The sequence below is a fragment of the Ambystoma mexicanum genome, chromosome 7p (genome assembly GCF_040938575.1).
Source record: "Ambystoma mexicanum isolate Mex_15411 chromosome 7p, UKY_AmexF1_1, whole genome shotgun sequence".
Lineage (NCBI taxonomy): Eukaryota > Metazoa > Chordata > Amphibia > Caudata > Ambystomatidae > Ambystoma > Ambystoma mexicanum.
In genome coordinates, this window is record NC_090939.1 from 904,795,663 (window position 1) to 904,819,634 (window position 23,972).

At 47.3% G+C, this 23,972-nt stretch overlaps 1 protein-coding gene across 2 annotated transcripts in view; it reads right to left on the reverse strand.

Annotated features, from left to right (window-relative positions):
• ARL13B (ARF like GTPase 13B) overlaps positions 1–23,972 on the reverse strand; it is a 1,122,894-nt gene that overhangs the window by 85,198 nt on the left and 1,013,724 nt on the right. The window contains exon 11 of one of the 2 annotated variants that reach the window (XM_069637198.1): positions 7,637–7,705. The exons of the other annotated variant lie outside the window; for it this stretch is intronic. Within the exon in view, the coding sequence (XP_069493299.1) occupies positions 7,637–7,705 (69 nt within the window). The remainder of the gene's footprint in view (positions 1–7,636; positions 7,706–23,972) is intronic. 2 annotated transcript variants of the gene reach the window in all.

Here is a 23,972-nt window from a genome sequence, read left to right on the forward strand (position 1 = left end):
CGTGTTCCCCGGCGCAACGTGCTGTGTACGGGCTGAATCGCAGCCCTTTCTGTGTCCGGAGTGGCATGTGATGTCCGCGGGCGCCCATCCCTGAAGGTAGGATGCGCTGCCCTGCTCCCGAGCTGTGCCATGCTTAACTCAGCGGTGAAGTCCCTTGGAAATCGTGCCCGGGAGCAGCACCACCGACAACAAACGCTATGTGTGCTCGCGGTCCTGCACGCAACAGGCGGCTCGGCCAGCTGCGTACATCTACCTTGGTGCGGCCCCAGGGCGGTGGCACATCCGAAAACCTTATGAACTGCCAATCATAGACGCGGCAAGGCCCTCTACGTGCCTGCTGCTTGCCCACCATAACGACACAGCATTCACATCCCCACGCACAAGCAGACATAAAGCTGGGGATAGTCTCCCACAGCGGCCACACGCACATTAAAGACACTGCGAGCTGACAAGTGGTGCAGCAGCTTTTGCGAGCGCTGCAGGAAGAGGAACAACTGCAACCAGCATACCCGTGAGGTGGGCAACAATTGCCCTATTCCAGCACTGCATTACTCCTAGACTGGGTGGCTGAGGGTGCCCCTGCAGGCTCGTGCCCCTGTGAATCAAGGCTACCATGATGTCCTGTGGGCACCAGCATTTGAGATGGTTGCAGGTGTACTAGACCACTGACTACTCCAAAAAGAGAGCGCCCCCAATTGCAGTCATTACATGAAACTCCACAGGTAACCCACACCAGCGAGGCATAAATCCATTGTACGCCTGCAGAGCTGCAGCTCCAAGGACAAAGCACGCACCTTCTGCACTGGCGCCAATACCCTGCTAGTGACAAACGACCTCAGTGGCCCGCAGGGCCACTAAGCGGCATGTGGCTGGCTCCCCCGAAACGCCACCAAGCACACCAAGTGGACACACTATACAATAAGTGAACAGCCAAGAGACGCCATCGACACGCATCTCATTAGCCTTGCCACATTGCTATTGGTGCATAGAGCAACCGGTTTAAGCCGAGAGGAGCCACGCCACGGAGGGCAAACAGACGGCACAACACTAGAGATACCCATTACCATACGGGAAGCTACAGCATTGCTTGACTGTTACGCTGGGACCACAGACCATCTGCATTCGCTAACTTTGCCTATGCCTCACAAAACCCCCAAGAACAAGTCCAAACAGCCCACGATCAATGCATTTCCATACCCGCCGGAACGCCTGCACCCACTAATATGACCGCTTCAACTCAATCAGCGCAGGTCGAGCACCCCGGGAGTAACCACCATATTTTAGTGGCAATAGCTGCCCTGAAAACTGTGCTGGAAACAAAGATGGATGCCATCATCACTGACGTGGGCCTCCTGAGACAAGATGTCCACTCATTAGCAGAAAGGACTGGCATGCTTGAAAAGCAGCTGGCAGAAAACACTGCGGATTTGAAGACCACTCGCTGTGACGTTAAAGCAATGCAGCAACGGATAAGGAACCTACAAGACAGAGCGGATGACGCAGAAGGGTGGGCTCAGAGAAACAACGTTAGGATTCTTGGCCTTCCGGAGGGAGCGTTGGGCAAGAACCCCACAAGTTATATCAAAGACATGTTCTTACTAGAAATAGGCCCCAGGAACCTTACACAGGGCTTCACTGTGGAACGAGAGCACAGATCACTTGCGAAGAAAGCCCCACCCGGGGCACCACATCGACCCATAATAGCAAAGATTTTAAATGATAAAGATCGAAGAGTACTTCAGAACTGGAAGCTCAGTCACTAGAGCATCAGCGAAAATCACGGCGTATCCTGATTATACCCTACAAGTACAGAAAAGCAGGATGCACTTCACTTCGGTGAAGAAGAGACTCAGAGAAACCAACCTTAAATACATGTTGCTGTACCCCGCACGCCTAAAGATCATATACAAAGGCCGTCCCTCTTTTTCGAAACCCCGGAGGAAACACACGTGGATGGACACTGAGCGCCTGGTACCCACTCCAGAATGTTACTTAGCCCTCGGGGCAGAAGGAAGACGACTGAGTCCCTGCGGAATGCAATAGTAGGAATGAGATATAAGCGAGATGTTGGGACACGCTTTGTCTCCGCATAGTACTAAACCCGAGGTGCCAAGCTTGCACACACATCATTAACTAATTGGAGTATATACTTCGGTACACTGATGCTACAACACGCAGTACAACAGCAAGGAGCATTAAGAGTGCGTCTTTCACCCATCGACCATATTCTTTTAGTCAGGATACTAGCAGTTAGGTATCCATCCGCCGCACAACGACCGCCGTTAGAATGGACAAAACAGTGCAGTTGTGATGCCTGAGCACAATACAGGATGCTGGGCAATTGTGTTGGGGGTTGGGGTACGGTTGGGGCGGAGGTGGTTTACTGGGGGTTACACTTTACAAATCCTAACCGGCTAGCACGAGACGGGCAAACATGCACGACAGCGGCTGCTATTGAGGCGTACCAATCTGCCATAGCAAGACTCCTTAGACAACACAGCGCTCATGACTGGGGACCTTAGGTGAATTTCCTGGAATGTCCAGGGACTGAATAGCTTCATAAAAAGGAACAGAGTCATGACATACCTGTGCAGACATAAAATAGACTTTGTACATCTGCAGGAAACCCACCTCACCCAGGAAAGACAAGAGGTATTAGTCAGGAAATGGCGAGGCACCACAATTATAAGCTCACTCTACTCACTTATGCCCCGAACCACGACGCCTCAACATTTTTCCACTCTTTGTACACCAATGTAGGCCCGGTCAGGAGCTTGACCATCATATGGGGTAAGGACTTCAATGACACCAGTGACCCTCGCGGTCGACAGATTGGACGCCAAGTTCATTCATCTCACCCTCCTAGCAAGAGCATTAAACGCTCTGACAGAAGCCTTCGACCTGACCGACATATGGAGGGAGAAACACCAACATGACAGGGGATTCTCACATTACACCGCCTCTCGCGAGTTGCACACTAGGCTAGACTACTTCTTCACAGGGGTAGAATCATTGTGTGAATTCACTGAGGCAGGTTACAAAGCCCGGGTGCTGTCGGATCACTCCCTGTTCCGAGTCGCGTGGCAGGCGACACCCCTGCAGGGACATATTTCAACCTGGAAACTGAGAGGGGAAGCCCTGAAAGATGCAGCGTTTAGGGAACAACTCAAGGTGAGCATCACTGGTTACTTTGCAGACAACTCTGGCAGCATGCCATCCACTAGGGTAGTGTGGGAACCCTTTAAAGTAGTGATTAGAGGGGAAGCTATAGCAAAAGCAGGAGGGATACAAGCAACAATCATGAGGAAACTGCCAGAACTGAAAAAGTTTAAGAAGACATAGAAAATATCACAGACGGCCCTACATACCCCACCCACAATAAGATTAGATTGCAACAAGAATGCCTCAAACATTGGGATAGGCTGGGCACATTGAGCTATGCTAAATATGTGAGAAAAAAAAACATGCAGTAGGAGATAAACCAGACAGACTCTTAGCCAGGCTATACAAAAAAGATCCCAAACCAAACATGATTCAATCTATCAGGAACCACAATAACGATTTATGCACCACACAGGCGGACATTAACAAAACCTTCCTGGACTACTACATGGCCCTATACATAGACTACTCAGCGGTACAAACACCAGAAATAGAGGAAGCCCTTTCCCAAATCGACTTCCCACGAGTAGGCACCACTAACGCTGCAACATTAGACGCCCGACATTACGGCCGAAGAACTATTGGCCATGATCAGGGAGTTGCCGACAGGCAAAACTCCAGGTACGGACGGGCTGCCGAGTGAGTTTTATAAGGAGTATGCCGGTGAACTGACACCCCCACTACTAGACACGCTAAACGAGGCGTATGAGAAAGGAGCCCTTCCGCTTTCACTTAGGGAATGCATCATTATTCCCCTGGTCAAGCACCACAAACTCGCCACAGAGTGTAGCTCCTACAGGCCATTATCACTTTTAAACAAAGACGGGAAGATACTCACTTCCCTACTTGCAAACATACTCATAAAGAGGTGATAATGGAATTAATACACCCAGACCAGACAGGATATGTACCAGGGAGGAATACAACATGGAATCTGCGTAGGCTACATCATATCATAGATCACACCAATAACAGCACAAATCATTATGCAGTAGTCTCGCTAGACACAATTAAGCCATTTGATTCAATAAGGTGGCCATGGCTATTTGCAGCTTTGCGATGGTTTGGCATACGGCCCAGGCACATCAGATGGGTACAATTATTGTATAGCGACACAGTTATGGTTTGGCATACGGCCCAGGTACATCAGATGGGTACAATTACTGTATAGCGACCCAGTTGCCAGGTTAAGGACAGGCACCCAGATATCCGAACAGTGGACTGTAGAAAAAGAACCAGGCAGGGATGACCATTGTCTCCCATGCTGTTCATCCTCGCCCTTGAACAAATAGCAGTATACCTCTGCAACGAATACAAGGAAGCGGGCATAAACATAAATGGCAGCTGGCACCTCTTGTCCCTCCACGCGGACGACATGCTACTATGCGTACAACACCTGGAAACCAACCTGCAATATATACTAGATGTCCTGGACAGATTTGCCATGCTCTCAGGCATCACAATCAGTAGACACCAGTTGTGTTTGTTCCCGCTCGCAGGTCTCAAGGGGAAGAGGAGTAGCTTCTTGCCTACACTATAAAATGGAACACTGACACGTTCCAGTACTTAGGCATTGATGTATATCATGACCCTTTTGCAGAACACACGCATAATATGATACAAGCAGCCGAAGGCGTAATGAAATCGATGGATTTCTGGACAACACTACCTCTCTCTATGATGGGCAGGGCAGCACTACTGAAAATGGATGGTAGCCCTCCCCAGGCTGCTGCAGCAATTCACAAATGTCCTGAATAATATCTCCAAAGGCTTTTTTACAAAGCTAGACACAGCATGCAGAAGATTCCTCTGGCGCAATCGCAGAAGCAGGCTTGCACTTGACAAACTGCAGAGGCTGCACGAACAAGGGGGTATCAGAGCACCCAATTTCGAACTATATTTCATGGCAAGCCAGATGCAGTTTGTCACAGGTCCGATGAACCAACTTAGGATACTTCCCTGCTGCACCCCGACTGCAGTCCTCTCTTCCTGAAGGAAGTGACATGGCAGCGTTTTACTCACTTGCTATGCCCCCCACTTTTGCTTACACTGGGGAAGGCCCTATGGCACAGGACCTGTAAATTGATGGGCAATACGACACCCTACTCCCTCCAGATCCTGCTGGTCACACTGATAGATAATAACCCACAGCACAGGGTCACCATCAGGAAACACTGGGATTCCAGGGGAGTGGCGACAGTGGGTGACTTGCTGCAGGAGAGGAGGGTGATTAACCTCAACTCTCACCTCTGACACGGGGGTACATGCGGGCCAGTACATCACACATGCAAGGATGCTGAAATCGCTCAAACTGAAATGGCCCACAGCAGAATGCCAGTGGGAAGCCACAGCGGCAATAGAAACGCTGTACGATATATCAGTGGGGGGCCACGCGGTATCTAGATTGTACAAACACTTTCTTGCCCAACAGACAGATAGCACATTACACGTTCGTCGTAAGTGGGAGAAGGACCTACAAATACAATTCACAGACCGACAATGGCAGCAAGTGATCTCATATCACAGGCAGGTATCGCGCAGTGCTAAACTGCAAAGGTTACAGTTGTATGTAACACACAGGGCATACCTGACGCCTCTGAAAATGTTAAAGTTCAACCGCTGAAACACGCACCTCTGCCCTAAATGCCAACTTGAAAACGCTAAGTTGCTACATATGTTCTGTGCCTGTCCTAAAATACAGCAGTACTGGGAGTGGATAGCATTGAAGCTGCCTAATACAGCCATTGCCCTGCATACACAATCCCCCGCTGTCTGCTTGCTAGTTATTTTCCCGCACCCCAAAGCAGCAAGACACATCTGTAAATTGAAAGACCTGGCCTTTGTGTTGGCTAAGCGCAGGATACCAATGGGCTGGAAAGCACATATGAGCCCGGACATCAGTATATAGTGGAAAGACCTGCAGAAATGGACCACGGCTGAGACTGCAGTATGGCAGGAAGCCGCCCGCCTGGGTCGAGGGGAGGGATGTGTAGACATTGAGTCCTGGAGAGTACTACTGCAAGAAGCGTTCAATACTGCACAAGCCCAGACCTCTCATGCAGTGCTTGAACATGTGCCCATAGAACAAGTTGGATGGATCCACACACATGCAGCCCTGTTTTATACCACACTTTTCAAGTGGTTTGAACAGTGCACAAGTTGCTGTTTGTTCTATTTGCTAGTTTGTTATGTCGGCTGGGGGGAGGGTGGAATGGGTCACTGTCAAACAGACAAGTCATGTTAGTCTCATCACTGCTCTTGTTATCGATCGTCTGTTTGTTTCCTGTTAAGCAACAAAACAAATAAACATAAAATAATAATAAAGCTTGCAATAGTGAAAAACGACCATAAAGGACAAAGTTAACCCATAAAAAGTGATGTTGACAACAAAATGGCAAAAATAATATATTTGCTTAAAGCAACTAGTCATCAAACTACTAATTAAATTATAACTCTCTACAACACACCACTTGCTTTAATTATTAAGTAGCTCATATCCGTGGTATAGTTTAAGTGAGTTTAGAGAAGTAGTGGTGCAGTGTGAGGTAAGGTGTAATTTGAAGTGTGATGAACTTTCTTTGTATTAGGGAAATACTTCAACTGGACTGTGCTTGTAACAACTTTAGCATTCCCAAAGTTTCTTGACTTCCAACTTGTTATACGTAGAAACCTGATGGTTTTAAAATACAGACACACTCCAGAAATGCAGTAGATTGAGCTACTGCATACACTGATTTACATCAACTGAAGGCCAATATGTATTCTGATATCATTTCAAGGTTGCTCGTCTGTTTCTAGTTGAAGGATATGGTGGCACCTTCTTTGCAGCAGTGCTGTCAAGTGTTTGGAAGCAGATTACCAATGTGCTCTGAACACAAGTCACCCTGACCGGTTTCAGAATTTCCCTTGTGTACAATCCAATCAGGTTTCTCTGAAGTATAAATAATTACATACAACTTTGCTTAAACAAGTGTACCTGAAATTATTTTAATTATGCAGACTTTGCTGTAATACATTATAACAATGACAATGAGACACATGGTCTGAGTAGCACCTTAGCCTATGTGTTAATTTCAGCCACCTTTCGCCAAGCAGTGATTGTTTGATAAATGTGGTAAATTATTGTTTTTAGGGTTTAACATTAAAGAAAGATATTATGCAAGCATTACTAATATTTGGAGTTATCGTGCAAGTGATTTGCTTGGTGATGTCTTATAGTGACCATCCCCAAAATTCATGATTCGGCATGCTATTGAAAGATTTTGTAGCAAAAGTGTGCAACATTCACCAGCTTTAACCATAAAGAACCAAAGTGGAAGAAAAAGTGGGTAAATCAATTGCTGTAGAAGTGAAAAGCAAAAGGCAGGCATATGCCAGGCATTGATAGGCACTGAAAGTTATTAGGGACAAAGGTTGAGATGGATGGAATGTGTTAGGCATGCGGGAGAAAACAAAAAGGACTTCTCAGATTTACCATAACGACGTGTGTCGCCAAGTGGGTCAAGTTTTGGAAGTCTAGTAACTTTGGGGGTTCCCCAGCCAACTGAAGAAAAATAAACAAACAACAATCAGCATTATCAAGTGAGGAGTTAAAATGTGGAGACAGAATGTCCTCTCAAAAAGGCACCAAAAAATAGCTTTGGAAAATAATTACTTATTTACTGTTACATACTATTACAAGGGCTGCTTTTACATTTTCACACAAGTGATGAATAATGCCAATTTGGGCAACTGCTGAACTACATGAGGTGAATTAGTAATTTGAGGTTTTAGATTTACTTTAGTAGTAGGCAACATTTACATTTTCTTTTACATTTTTGAATTCCCTTTTCTACTCTGGTCCATAGAATAAACAAGACTCCCCCCGCTGGGCGTGTCTCAGAAACACAAAAAGTAATATACATTGCTAAGAGGTTTTATTGATGACCGCTTTGATTACGACGATTTAAAAAAGAAAGAACACAAGATTCTCATGCTGGCCAGATGAACATGTCAAACACAAGGAACTATTTCAATAATCATATGAAAGCATCTTTTAAATATCCAACAGTTTATGAATGGTTTACCCAAAAAGTGACATGTTACTTATCTGTAAAAAGGGATACCTAGCACATGGGCATGAATAAAAGATTGGCATGCTTCAATATTCATCTTCAAAGGTTTAAAAAAGAAGACTTTATTATATTATTATTTCTATGCTCCAATTCTGGAGCACCCAGCTTCAGTCCAATGGGCATCCCATTTTCTGGGAATAATCTCAGAGACGTTCCTAAAACGGTAGGATCCTGTGGGCTTTCTAGATCATATTTCTTAACATAAATAGGACAAGAACTGCTACAAAATGTGGGTCTTAGCAAAATCATGGGACCGCAATTTAAGCACATGCACAGTTTGCATATACATATACTATTTTTCATGGAAGATGGTTTTTATTGTTCCCATCTTGTTTTGAAGAAGAGGGAGTAATTTTCACACACAAATCATTCGCGGTCGCCTTCGAGGAGAACAGTATGTGCAACATGTTTACAGTTTCTCACAAAAGTGTTTAATTTGTATGTGACATGAACTATTTTACCTAGGCTTCGCTATCTTTACTCCTGCCTCTCTTTGTATTGAGATCATCTTAGCAGTATCATACAACACTTCCTACATCCCCTGGCTCGTAGCGCAATCAACGAAACAGTAGGAGAAGTGAATTGTGGTGCAGGCGTTTGTACTGGCGGGCATTTCTTTAAACCTTTGAAGTCCGTAATAGGATACTTTCTCCTGACTCAAACAACTTAGAAATGTACCTTGGTAAAAAAGAACATTGTAAAGTAGAAGACACCATCACGGGAAAGAATGCCATCCCATATGCAAGCACTACCTGGAAAATCTATTATATTAAGTATTACGCTGAGGTTTTCCACCCTTAATCAAGAATATCAAGTATTCTCAAGACTAAAGTCTGCAAGCGCTAATCTATACTTTGGGAAAACGTTTAGATTTACCTCACATGGACAAAGATACCTTACAAATCCAACCATAGACGACAGTCTTGTTAGCTTACGGTTGCAACATCCCATTCAAATAAGGAGGAACAATAAATACAGCAGAGTTCCAATAAGATTTAAATGAAACATGTACCATACAGACAGATTAGAAGTAATAATTATGAGCGGCTACTAAGAAAGGTGTGTAAACATTTCCCATGAATGTGCACAAGCAAACAAGCATAGAGAGGGAGCTCCAAAAGACCAAGGGCAGTGGGAGGGGATAAACGTTTTAATGCACTTTAAATATGGAAGAATGTACCCCCTACTGTACATTATAAGGAAATTACAAGCCACTGAGGAGTTTCGTAGCTAATAGAGAAACGAGGCCGAAGGCCAAGTTCTTTTTATAAGATCACGGAACTCCAAGGTGACTTGTAATATCCTTTTTATGTATGGTAGGGTGTATTTTATTCCTTATGATATATGGCCGTGCAACGTCATTGCTTTTAATACCTTGTCTCTTGCTTATTATAATGGTGAAGATCCTCCATTTGCTGATCCATTTAATCAATATAGAATTTGTTTGGATTTTAAAAAGCAAAAATACAGCTATTTCCGTTGCAGAAAAATAGTTCAAGCAGTTTAATAAAATTCATTGAAAAGGAGCGTGGCCAAGCCAGAGAACCATGCAGTCGCTCTCTCCATCGCTGATTATAGGGGATGATGGCAGTGTTTTTTCCTCTATCAAGCCACACTGGGGAGAATGACCCGACATTGCTGGACAGAGGTCCACCTTGTGCATGCCTGGATCGGCTCCAGAGCACTGAGGTGCTCGCCCAGAGGTGCTGCCGAGACTCGCCGAGATCTGAGGCCTGATCCAGCAGAGATATCAAGATGGCGCTACCAGAGGCATGCTGCATCGGCTTGTCTGCACCCGGACTCTGAAACCTACTAGAGGCATCAGCGTGGTGGAGGGTTGGGTGTGTACACTTTTCTGTGTTGAGACTACGGAATTAAGCACGATTTACCCACGGTGAGGCCTGTGCTGGGAACCCATTTACTACACCTTCGCCACCCAGAAGAGGGGGATGGGTTCACATGCAGCCTGATCTGAGCTGCGGGCTCTGCATGGTGGGGACAGTAAGAGACCCTTCCACCGCACCTTGGTCACTGGCAATGAAACAGCTGCCCGAATTGGCGACATGGGGCCACCAAACACTTGGTAAGGCTGCATGGCACCGGGGAAGATTAAGGAATGCACCAACGCCTGCTAGATCTTGAGAACCCCAATCTTCGCGCTGTAGCACCATCATAACTGAGACCCTATTTAGGTTCACAATGTTGGCTTTGGATACCCCCTGGCGCGAGGGCCTCTGATGACAAGCATCAGACACATCATTTAAGCGAGAGGACATCTAAAGCACAAGAAACGGAGGGAAAGGCGTTGAACCATCGATTTGCCCATTGGTAACTGCCTCTCTCCTGCCCCACAGGCATTCGCCATGGCTTCAAATAAACCCAGAAAGTCGAAATCCTCAGACATCAAGGAACTCCTTGCAGCAACAGACCAACATACGTTTACTCGAACAGTGGCCTCGAGCCCCTCCAAGGAGATGTCAGAATGCAAGGCAGACTTTACTCTGGCATTTGCAGAGGTTAATAAGGCTGCTGATACGATGGAGGGAAGAGTGACAGATATAGAAGGCTCGGTTAGGGAAATATCGAATGACCAGGCGGGCATTGAACAGAGCCTGTTTCCAATCGAGGAGCAGCAGGCACTAATGATGGCGAAAATTGAGGATGGGGAGAACAGGTCCAGATGCAATAATATTATGAGGAATCCCACAAACAATTACTGACGCGCAGCTGGTGGCTTATGTACAGCAACTCTTCCGCAAGATGCTGGGCCTCACGAGTGAAGCCGACATGATGCTGTGTTCTTCCCGTATCAAAAGAGCAAGGGTTTCTTCTGGACGTCCTAACCAGGGTCCTTTTTTTCCATATAAAAGAGGACATAATGAGGAAAGCTAAAGGGCTTCAAGATGATGCCTTTCAGGGTACAAAAATCCACCTTTTCCAGGACTTGGCACAACTTACTCTCCAGAAACGGTATGCTATGAGACCAATTACTGCCTGGCTTTGTGATCACTCCTCTGCATATAAATGGGGCATCCGTTTACACTCATTTTTGATTACCAGAATGATTGCTCCAAGGTACCCTCTATAGAAGCTTTCACCCTGCTCGCAAGCAACTTTCCTGCAGAAGAGGGCCTGACCGCCTCGCCGACCAACCGCCCACAGTGGACATACAAGCCAACAGGCCCGGCAGGAGGAGACAACGGCTGTGCAAGAGGAGATGTGTCAAGAAGAAGAACCGAACTAAGCATGCATTCACACATCTGTTGGCTGATATAAGTCACTTGATACGGGACCCTCGAAGATAACCTGCTTAAAGACCTCCCAAATGGTTTAGCTAATTTGAAGGTGTAGGACCTCCTGTGAGCGGCGCTTCCCTGGTGGGCACTATCACTTTACCAATTCCCCCTTATACAAGGAGCTACACCCCCCCCCCCCAGCCCCCATAAATTGCATCCTTTACTCCTGCACATGGCAAGGATGCTTAGATCTTCCAGGATCCTTTTATGGAATATCCTGACCTTTGATGGTTCAAATGACCACTGTGTTCAAGGTTCCACTGCAGCTCGTCTTAGGGCACTGGGGGGCAGAATAGGAAAGCACCCATGAAGATTGTCAACACAGGTGGGTGACACAGTGACCGCGTATGCTCGGGTTCAGGTATACTCTCCTAATTGCAAACCTAGGAATGCTAGGTGTACGAAAACTCGGCAGGAGAGTGCCTTATACCAGAGCTTACAGTCTCCAAAGGCTCAAGTCGAAACACGAGACGGCGGGAGTTCCAGAGCAAAGGTCCAGTACGAGCTGATCAGTTCACTGGGCGGTCCAAGCTATTCCCGATTCTTGGAATTCACTCTGCCCTCTTGTGGAGACCCTCCTCGAATACTGGGACCTTATTCTTCATCAGCTCACCGACCTTCCTGAGTCACTACAGCCCCTTGAAGAGAATCAGTTTTGAAGTTAACCACACAATCGCATGCTCCGGCACCAAATGTACTTTTGATCTCAAGGCCCCACTCATCGTAGAGACTGGACTGCCTGTTAGTTAGGGTTTGAATTGTTGAAGGACTGCCTAAAGTATATTTGCAATGTGTGACCCCTTTCTATACAAGTTGTGGATCTCTACTTGTGTAATATTCCTTAGGCCACTAAGTTACTGTATATATGTTTCCTAGTTAGTGTTGTGTTAGTTTTGTTAATATTGCTTTGATTCTACTCTGTGTTAGACTTAAAAGGCCTTTAAGAAATGTATATGTACTTTTGATATATACACCTGACAGAGTAATTTGTAGTGTTGTTTACTGTGTTTGCTCATTGTGGGCTTTCGATCACTCTCACCCCTCCTGAGACCTAGTCTTGACCGCTGCCAATGCTACCTCGATTGGTCTGGCTTATCCAGAAGGTTACCCCTTTCCAAGAATCTGGGCTGGTCTTCTGAACCTCTGCCCACCAGGTCAGAGTTTAGATATTCATCTTAACACCTATCATGAGCTACTTAATGTATTAAAGAATATAGTCATCTAAGCAAAACATTATATTGGAGTGTTGTTGTTAATACAAGAACCTAATCATACATAGAGATAGGCAATGGCTGCAGCATGCACCATAGAAGGATAACATGTTTTATCTGGTCGTTTTGGATAGTAAAATAATGAATGCTACCGTATCAGTTTTGAGTAATGTTAAACATGGAACAAATAGCTAATGATTCAAGACTTACTACATACTTGTGTTAGTATAAACAATACATATGAAGACCCACAATACATACAAATCAGAGGCACATGCAGGGAAAATAAAGTAAGGAAGAAGGAAACATCATCACCAGAAAATGTCAATAATATTAAAGTACATTATCATGTATACAACTGAATTATTGTGTTTGAGGCCTGCTTATTGCCCCATATATCTGTACCATGAGTTGAGACCAACCCCAAGTAAAGTACCTTAACAACATCAGACAAGGCTAACGTCTACATATATATTACCTTTCAAATTTTAATATTCTGACTGTCAGTGGACAAACACAACTGGACTAAATATGTCAGTGAACACAAACAAGTGGCCCACATATGTGATGTCATCAATGACATTTGTGATGTCATCTTTGATGTCTTGGGTGTTAGTCTTAGGTGTGCACGGTGGTGGCGCGAGTTATGGTTGCTTAACTTACCATAACTGGCGAATCTCAGAGGTTTTTTGGTTTTACTTGTAACCATAATGTCCGTTTAACAAAGTTTTTTCAGTGAATATATGGGATACGTTACTCACCGTAATCGTATTTCTGATGCTTGTATTTGCTTAGATTCACATGCTGTGCATAGGCTGACAACTAGTGGAAGTTGCTGAGTATTACAGTTTGTTTTTTGAAACTCGAAAAGGGGCATCGAACTAGGGCATGCCAGTAATACTATCCCTAGTGTGACGTCCACTGTACCCATGATCCCTCACGCGTGTAGGACCCTCAGATTGTATTTTTTCTGACATGAGGTAGCATGAGGAGTAGCATGAGTACAGAGTATCCAAGCAGATAAGATAGATAAGACTACAAGCATCCATGCACCTTCTCTCAGAGGGGAGGAAGGGCGGGCGCATGTGATTCTAAGCAGATACAAGCATCAGAAATACGATTACGGTGAGTAATGTATCCCTTCTGAGGCTTGTGGGATCTGCTTAGATCACATGCTGTGCATAGATTAGCGAGCAGTGTTAAAAGAAGGAGGTGGGATGTGAGAAGAGTCATGAGCGAACAAATGTCTTAGAACACCTTGTCCCACTTGAGTATATGTCTTGGAATGAGTGTCAATGCAGTAGTGCTGAGTAAAGGTGTGAATAGAGCTCCATATAGCTGCTTTGCGAATGGTGTCAAGGGGTACATTTGCAATGAAAGCCAGAGTGGCCCCAGTGCCTCTTGTAGAGTGGGCCCTTGGCGTAAACCGCAGTGTCTTTTCTGAAAGGGAGTAACACAGGTGGATACATTTGACTATCCATTTAGAGATGGCACCTTTAGAGACGCGATCTCCTTCTCTGCCTGTAGCTACGGAGACAAACGGTTGATCTGTCTTTCTTAGTGGTCTGGTCTTGTCTACGTAGTAGAGGACCGCTCTCCTCACATCTAGTGTGTGGAGTTTCAACTCAGCAGAGCTTTTGGGTTCTTGGAAAAAGACCGGTAGCTCAATGGACTGGTTAACATGGAATTTTGAAATGAACTTAGGTGAGAACCTAGGGTGAGTGTGTAAAACCAGTTTATCCTTATGTACAGTAAAAAAAGGATCATGCACTGACAGAGCTTGAATTTCAATGACCCTTATTGTGGATGTAATGGCTACTAAGAAGGCAGTTTTATAAGTCAGGTGTTTGAGACTAGCTTTATGCATGGGTTCAAAGGGCGGTCCCATGAGTTTAGCAAGCACCACATTAAGGTCCCACCCTGGTAGTGGGTTAGAAATTGGAGGGTGGAGTCTCTTCACCCCTTCCATAAAGCCTTTGACAACTGGCACCTTCCACCATGACACCATGTTATTGGAGGTGGTGTAGGCTGACAGCGCTGCCAGGTGCACCTTGAGTGAATTAAATATCAACCCTGTGTCCAGTAAGTGGAGCATGTAGGTGACAATATTGGAAGGAGTGCAATCAACTGGGTTGATTTGTTTATTCTGGCACCAAATAACGAATATTTTCCACTTATCAAAATAACAGTGCCTTGTGTTAGGTTTTCTTGATTCTTTTAAGATATCCATACATCTCTGGGGTAAATTGAGGTGGCCGAACTCTATGACTTCAGGAGCCATGTTGCCAAGTTCAACGAGTTGGGTTGAGGATGCACTGTCTGTCCTTCATGCTGGGAGAGTAGGTTGTAGCAGCACGGGAGTCTGATGGGGTCGCACACCACCAGTTTGCGTAGGTGTGGAAACCATGGTTGTCTCGCCCACATAGGAGCAACTAGGATGAGCGTCATCGATTCCCTGTGTATCTTGTTGACCGCCTTCCTCATCAGAGGGGTTGGTGGAAAAGCGTAGGCAAACATCCCTAACCAATTCATCCATAGAGCGTCCCCTTGGAGCCTGGCTGGGGGAACCTGGATGCAAAGTCTGGGCACTGCCTGTTTTCTTCTGTGGCGAATAGGTCTATAGTGGAGAAACCCCAATGAGAGAAGAAATCTTCTACGATTTCTTTGTGTAGACGCCATTCGTGTTCCTGTGGGAGGGGATCTCTGCTCAGAGCGTCTGCTAGTGAATTGAGATCCCCTGGAACATGTTGGGATGACAGGTAAATCCTCCATCTGAGTGCCCATTTCCAAATTTTCTGGGCAAGCTTGGACAGATTTGGCGAACGAGTGCCCCCCTGTTTGTTTAAATAAAACATCGCCGTCGTGCTGTCTGTTAGGATTTGCACTGACTGGTTGGATAGGAGGGGTTCGAATGCCCGAAGCGCTCTGAAGACTGCCAAAAGTTCTAGCAGACTGATGTGATTCTGAGCCTCTGTGTGAGACCAGAGACCCTGAGCTGTGTGGTGAAGGTAGTGAGCTCCCCACCCTGCCAGGGAGGCGTTTGTTGTGACAACGGCCTGTATTTATGGATCGTAGAAGGGTTTCCCCTTTGAAAGATTCTCTGTTGTCCACCAGCGAAGACTCTGTACTAGTGGTGGCGAAACGACCACTAGATCGTCCCACTGACCACTTGCCTGAGACCACTGTTTCGCCAACCATTCCTGCATGGGTCGCATGCGCAGGTGCGCGTGGGGAACCAGGTAAATGCATGATGCCATCATGCCTAGCAAACACATCGCTTTGCGCACCCTTATCTGGCGACCGGACTGATATTGAGGAATTTGCAGCAACAGATTCCAAATTCTTTCCTCTGATGGAAAGGTCAACCCCTCTTGGGTGTCTAGGATAGCTCCTAGGAACTGTTTGGAGGTGCTTGGCACCAGGCTTGATTTTTTCTTCTTGATTGAGAAGCCCAATTGGAAGAGGAGGTTGATTGTTCTTTGAATGTTGGATCTGCAAATTGCGGGGGTTTCCCCTGTGATGAACCAGTCGTCCAGGTAAGGGTATACTGGGATTGCCTCTCTGCGTAGGTGCGCCACCGCCACCACCGCCAGTACCTTGGTGAATACCCTTGGAGCCGAGGATATTCCGAAGGGCAGCACCTTGAACTGGTAGTGCTGGCTGTCTACCTTGAAACGCAAGAATCTTCTGTGTGCTGGGAACATGGAAATATGAAAATAAGCATCTTTCATAGCCAATGTTGCCATGTAATCCCCCTTTTCTAGTAGGGGGATTACCTCTTGGAGTGTAGTCATGCAGAATTTTTGTGGCTTGACATATGTTACTCACTGCTCCGTATGTAGGTCAGGAAATCTGGATTAGATGACCTTGGAGACGATAGTTATACAGGAATCGATATTCAGCCTCCAATATTCCAACTCCCCTGAATACAAGACTCAGGTTTCCTCAAAAGAGGGGCTCTTCTCTACAATGTACCTCTCTGCTGTTTCGATCTAAACAGGCAGAGGTGTCAATTGAACAAAAGAGCGGGGTAAACACGCACCGCCAAAAACCAATGCTGAAAAGGAATACAAAGAGGATTAGCAGTGCTGTGAGAAACAAGTAAGGTAATCAAGCAACAGTAGTTGACGGAAAATAACTAGGCAAGGATTGGAGTGGAATTTCCCCTGGGATGGATCTACAAAGGAAAAATAAACCCAATATATATATATATATATATTAGTGTGAGTATTCTAATAGGTTCTTCCTGTAAGGCAAATAACCAAAAACAACAGACCTGAAATGTGGGACTCTCAAGGGTTAACGATGTCCAGGTTGGAGAAAACGACAGGATAAAATAACAAACAGGTAAGTTAGTACAGGGAAGTAAACCCGGGCGGCACGAGGGTCGCACTAGTATCGGGTTGGTGCATACTCAGGAAAGCGTCACAATATGCACTTGAAGACCAGTTCATAAAGTATTGTAATCCAGTAAATGTCCCAAAAGTCCAGCAAAAGGAGATGTCTTAGGATCCCAACAGGGGCAGTAGGTAAGTGTGGAGCAGTATTAGCAGAGGTAGCACTGGCAGATTTTCCTCAATAAACGTGCACAGCACGAGTTACCTGGGAACACGAAATGTAGATACATCCTCCAGACAAGGATAGGAGCAGCTGAGGCGTTCCAGGACGCTTTTTGCGAGTAAACTGCAAGGAAGCAGCAGGAGTGGGCAAAACAATCCAGGAACGCTCCGCGTCGATACCAGGAGATGACGGCAGTAACAAGGAAGAGAGAAGGCAGTCCAGGGGCGGTCCGGGTCAGTACCGTAACGGTCTATAAACAATGCCAAGAGGGGAGTAGGCAAAACAATCCAGAAGTCAGGCGTGGATCGGAACCAGGAGATCAAATCAGGGCTTCGTGACAAGTTTCACGAAGGAAACGGACGTAACCGAAATAGCAAGTAACACTACAATTAGCAGCAACGAGCCCTCTGGAAGATGGCAGTTTTAACCCATAGGGGGGGGCGTGGCTTGCATACACGTCCTTTATATATGAGATGTGTCAGCTGACACAGGTTCCGCCAGAGCTTTTACAGGCGCCATGGCAACCTGTATCTGCTCCACAAGGGGGTCTGTGACTGAGACGTACTCCGCAGGGAAGCCATTCTTTGCCGAAGTGTAACAACATACTTGTTGCAGGGCGCAAGTCTAATACTGGGCGCATTGTTAGATCTTTTTTTGGCACAAGAAAGTAAGTTGAATAGATACCCTTGTTTACCTGATTGCCCGGGACGAGTTCTATTGGTCCTTTGCAAGAAGAATGACGATCTTTTCGAGGAGGATTCTTTGGTGCTCCAAGGAGTGTATCTTCTGTCTTGGAGGATGGTTGCGGGGGCGTTCCAGTAGCTCTATACAGTATCCCGCAGACACTGGGGACAGCATCCATCTGTCCGAAGTGATCCCTTCCCATGCGTAGGTGAAGATGGAAATGCGCCCCCCTACTGGGGATGCATGGGAAGGGACCCGGAGCGGAACGTCACTGCTGTTTATTGGGAGGCATAGTGCCTCTACCTGGGCTGCCTCTCCCCCTACCGCAGCCCCTCTTTTGACCTCTGGAGAAACCTTGGGTAGCCTGTTGGTTGCCGCCCCACGAGGTTCCTTGGTTCCGATAGTAATTGGACCCTCTCTGGGAATTTTGGCTGCGAAAGCGACGAAAATGATTATTCCCTCGCTGGTTTGAGGGCTTATTTGTTAGTTGGTCAAGGGACTTTAAGGTGTCATATTCGTCCTTAGCCGTCTTCAGCGCTTCCTCCACTGCATTCCCAAACAGGACATTTGGTTCTACCGGCATGTCTATGAGGGTGGCTTGGGTCTCGGGTTTAAACCCTGACTGCCTTAGCCAAGCGTGTCGTTTAATCACACAGCCTTCCTGCATTGTCTAGTGCATCAAAGTTAGCTTTGAGAATGCATCCGGACACTGATCCACCGTCCGATGCAATTTGGGCCAACTGGCTCTTTAGAGGTTCTGGTGCGGAGGCAATGAGGGCAGCTACCTGTACCTGTTCCCAATGGTGACAATTGTAGCTTGCTAGCAGTGTGGTGGTATTGGCAATGCGTGCTTGGTATGCCGACGTGGATGCCACTTTCCTCCCTAGAGCATATATTCTCTTGCTCTCCTTTTCCGGGGGTGCTTCCGAAGATGCTAGTGGTGTTCCCGCCCTCTTTCTGGTGGTTATAACCACTAATGAGTCAGGTTTTAGCTGACCCCTTATGTATAGTGGGTCGGAGTGAGCAGCTTTAAACAGTTTTTCTACTCATGGGTTAACTGCCCGAGTAAGATTAGGGGTCACCAGAGAAGGATCGATTCTGTGTTGAATAGATCTTAGAATGGGGATAGTTTGAGCAATGGATCTTTTGTCCCCTAGAATTTCCTCTGCAAAATCTCTCTCTTCTAGGGCACCCTGAGTGTCAATTTGGAAATGGGCTGCAGCCTTGGCTAAAACTTCATTAAGTAAAGGCTGATTGTCAACCGGTGAGTCATTCACAGGGGGGTCCTTGGGAATAGGCGAGTCGAGACGATAGGCTTCCGCCTCGTCTTCCTCCTCCTCTTCCTGGTCCTCATCGTCTCCATAGTAATCAACCCCAGTCTGGTCGTCCAGCATTTGTACTTCTGAATCCTCACCATACTGCTGGTAAGGTTCAAAACTAAAAGGGTCTGAAATCAACCCCTGAGCTGGAGTCTCAGTATGGAGTCTCTTAGTAGGAGGTTGAGGGTCTTTGGATCCCGAAGGGGCAGAGGTAGCAGGAGTACTCTGATAGCTATGGAAGAAATGTGGGTCTTTTTTCGTAGAAATCTACAAAAAAGGACATCCTCCTCATCACTCTATCAATGTCCTCCGAATCCCATTGTCTTGAACTGGGGATAACCCTCTCCTGATGAGGTTCCTTACTTGTCTCTGTTCCCTGAGTAGGGGGAGGGACACACTTTCCCTTGGGGACAGGGTCAGGACCCTTGGATTTTTATCTGTGTTTCTCCTTCTGAACCTGGTGTTCAGAGGCCTTCTTGTGTTGTTTTTCCCCTTTCCCATGTGTAGAGGAATGCTTTCCTGACCATTTGGAATTTCCTGAATCGTTCGACACTTGGCGTCAAGAATCGGAGGAGGGATCATGAGATTCGGTAGTCTTGGAAGAGGGGCGTTGAGTCTCGGAAGCAGACGTCGAACGAACTACAGGAGTAGCCGTCAAACGTGCTGCCTGAGGGTAGAGGTCAGATCCGTCTTCTGACGACAATACCTCCGTGACTTTAGGTAATGTGGCACTTTTAGCAATCGTGGACGGTTGCTGTGTGCCATGAGGCGACCGTGACCTGGAACACCCAGAGGACACCGAATCGGCGGACCGCTCTCTTTGTGCCTTCTTATGGCGATCACTCGACGCACGTGTCGAATCTCGGGTGGGGTTAGTGTGTTTGGTGGAAGAGGTGTGGGTAGCGCTCTTGTCGCCGGGTGTTGTCCCCATAACTGAACCGCCGGTCAGTCCTCTGAGGTCGGGGGCTTGCGCATGGGTGCCTGACAACACCCCTGTGCCCTCGCCGTCCGATACGGCGGCGTTGCTGCCATCACTGAAGGAACCCACTGCGTCCATGGCCTCGAGTTGCCTGGCGTAGTGGGCCCAACGCTTGGTTGAGCGGTCCTTGTGTGTCTTGGCTTTGAAGAGCTTACAAGCTCTATAATTTGCCTCAGGGTGGTCCCTTGGAAGACATAGGTTACAGGTATTATGTTTGTCTACCCAGGGAAACTTACGGTTGCACTTCGGGCGGAATTTAAAGGGAGTACTCTCCATATGTCAATATTAGGCAGCGGGCGGGTATATGTAGGAAATGAGTGTGTGTGTGTGTGTGTATATCCACCCCCCACTCTCCCTACTTGCACAGGGCCGAGGCCAGAGGCCTTCGGAGGCCCGGGTCGAGGCCAGAGGCCTTCCAAGGCCCAAAGTCCATCATGTAGTCCCGACTGCTGTTCTTCCTCGGTCTCGAGTACCGCCGTCGATCTTCTGCGATCTTCGACGTAGGGTTGGGGAACAGGGATTTTGATTAATTATATGATAAATGGCTAAAAGTCAGGGAACTCCGCGATTATGCTTCCGGCAAGTATGGTGGAAAAAAACAATCTGAGGGTCCTACACGCAAGAGGGATCATGGGTACAGTGGACATCACACTAGGGATAGTATTACTGGCACGCCCTAGTTCGACGCCCCTTTTTTTCGAGTTTCGAAAAACAAACTGGCATTAAGGCAGAGATCAGTGGCGGCACACCACTCCTGAATAGCGGACAGGCAATCAGAGATGAGAGAAGGAGAAGAGATGGCCGAGGGAAGCCTGAACATGAGTTGAGTGTCATCCGCATAGCACTGAAAATTGGAGCAGAAAGAGGCAATGCGATGGGCGAGAAGTACCAGGTAGTGGTTGAAAAGCCAGGGAGAGAGGTTTCACCCCTGGGGAACACCGCAGGTAGAGCGGGAGATAGAGGAAAGGAAGGACCCAAGTTGGACCTGGGAGGGTCGATCAGAGGAAAGAAGTCAGCCAGAGCCTGATCAGTGATACCACAGGTTGTCACAGAAGATTGTGCAGGATGGTATGGTTGACCGTGTCGAAGGCAGAAGAGAGATAGAGTAGGATGAGGACAGAGGGGATGTTAAGAGTCAAGGTTGGAGAGTAGGTCTTCACGGATGTTCAGGAGAGCAGTTTCCGTGCTTCTGAGTGGAGGTTATGCTGTGAGATGGCCGGCTTTTCCAAGAGTCAGCCCAGAAAAGGAGCGATGGAGATAGGGCGATATTTTGCCGGGCAAGAAGGGTCAGCTGTGGGTTTCTTGAGAACAAGGTGCACAAGAGAGTGCTTCAGAGGGGAGGGGAGGACTCCCGAGGCGAAAGAGAGGTTGCAGAAATCGGCCACGGCAGGCGCAAGAGTGTCAATGTGGTCCTTGATGGTTTTGGAGGAAAAGGGAAGAACCTGTTTTGACGAGACTTTCATAGATCGGACTTGTCTGGAAACATCGCCAGGAAAGAAAAGAGGAAAGGAAGAGAAAGAGGTTGGGGGGGCTGCAGGAGGGCCAGAGTTTGCAGCAGGAGAAGTGAGAAGAGGGTGGGGGGGACGAGAGGGTGGACAGGATGTCCTGGGTTTTTTAGATGAAGTGAGAGACAAGGGCCGTGCAAAGGGCCTGGGAGGCGACAAGAGAGTTAGAGACGGCAGCAGGGTTGGCCAGCACCTTGCAGATTTTGAAGAGTTCGGCCGAGTTATTAGAGGCCGCAGAGACACAGGCTTGGATGTGGGCTCTCTTCCTAGTATGGATAGAGAGTCGGTATTGCCATTGGAGCAGGCGGTAGGCCTGTTTGTCAGAGGATGAACAAGAAGCCCTCCATTTCCTCTCAGCCCCCCTGCACTTACGTGTAAGGGTAGCTAGGTCAGAGTCGAACCAAGAATTGCACTTGGCTTTGGGCTTCAAACGGATCCTCATGACAGGGGCAAGAGCACCAAGAGTATTAGAGATAGATAGAAGAGTAGAGCTTGGAAAGGGCTGTGCCAGGATGTGAGTCAGCCGGAGGAGGAGGAGAGAAGGTGGCAGCGAAAAGCCTCCAGTGACATACGCTTCACAGGTCGGATGTCTGAGAAGCTAGGGGGCAGTGTTGGGGTTGGCTTGGCCTGGGGGGTAGAGAGGGTGATATGGGGGGAGAGGAGGGAGTGATCGCTCCAGGAGAGAGGAGTGGTCAGATGAGTGGAGAGGGGGAGGTCAGCAGAGAAAAAAAGCATCAAGCGTGTGCCCTGCAGAGTGAGTCGGGCCAGAAGGGAGGATAGAAAGGGAGAGGGAGTCGCAGAGGTCACAAAAGAGTACAGACGAAGAACAGGGAGAATCAAGATGGATATTCAGGTCACCAAGAAAGAGGAGTTGAGTGGTTGTGGCCAGAAGGGAGGAGGAGAGGTCCGCCCACTCAGAGAGGAAAGAGGTGATCTGACCAGGAGGCTGATAGATAGTAGCAACAGTAAGAGAGTGGCCAAGAGAGCGAGAAAGCCTGCAGACAAGGCTTTCTAAAGAAGAGTAGGTCTGCGTGGGAGTGATAGAGGCAGGAAGCCATTGAGGAAAGATCAGGGCTACACCCCCTCCGGACCGGGTGGATCTAGGTGCGGAGAAGATCTTGTAGCAATCAGGGAGGAGAGTGTCAAAGCTTGTGACAGAGCTGACCGTGAACCAAGTGTCGGTGAGATCGAGGCCATAGAGGTCTTCGAGAAGCCGGCAGATGCCAGAGGAGTGTTTGACAGCACAGCGAGAGTGGCAAGATGAAGGAATTTGCCAGCCTTAAAGACCTTCTGGGGAGGGGTACAAATCAGAGGTATGCCCTGCAGAGGTGGAGAAGGAGCCTGAGGGGGACAGGGGAGACAAGGTAGCCAAGGGGTGAGGTCAGAGGGGGAGACAGGGAAGCAGGAAAGGGGAGACAGGGGACAGGCGGAGATGAAAGGAAATTGATGAGGCGAGGGAAGCACCTGTCAAAGAGTAGAAGATTGGCCTGAGGGCCTTGGACCATGACGGTGCCATTTAGGTAGACATTAATGATGACTATAGAGGAATCGAAGGGGGCCACGAGGGCTTCCCAGCGGGTGCCACTCTTAATGGGAGGAGGAGGAGAAAGGACAGAGCACAGAGATCATATGAAGTGTCCATAGATCTGGCGAAGGAAAGACAAAGAGGATGTCAGTGAGGGTCTGTCTGGAGGAAGCGTTGGAAGAGGTGTCAGCGACAGGGAGACCAGGGTTGGAGGCCAAGATATCCTTTTTGAACTTCTTCCTACCAGACTTAGTGAGAAGGGAAGGATAGTCAATGGAGAAACAGTTGGAGAAGATAGGAGAAACAGAGAGCGTCATGGGAGAGGTAGAGAGAAGGGTTGGGGGGGCAGCGGATAAGAGTAGAACAAGTAGAACAGTACAGTCACTGGGCCAGTAGGTTACAGACAAAGCACGTAATACAAACAAATGGCAGGGCAAGTTTGCAAAACAAAGCTAGATTTGAAATTAAGTCAAATGCAATAAACACAGCTAGATTTGAATTTAAGCCAAATGCAAAAACACAGCTAGGTTTGAAAGTAAGCCAAATGCAAATACACAGCTAGAATTGAAATTAAGCTAAATGCAAAAACACAGCTAGATTTGAAATTAAGCCAAGTG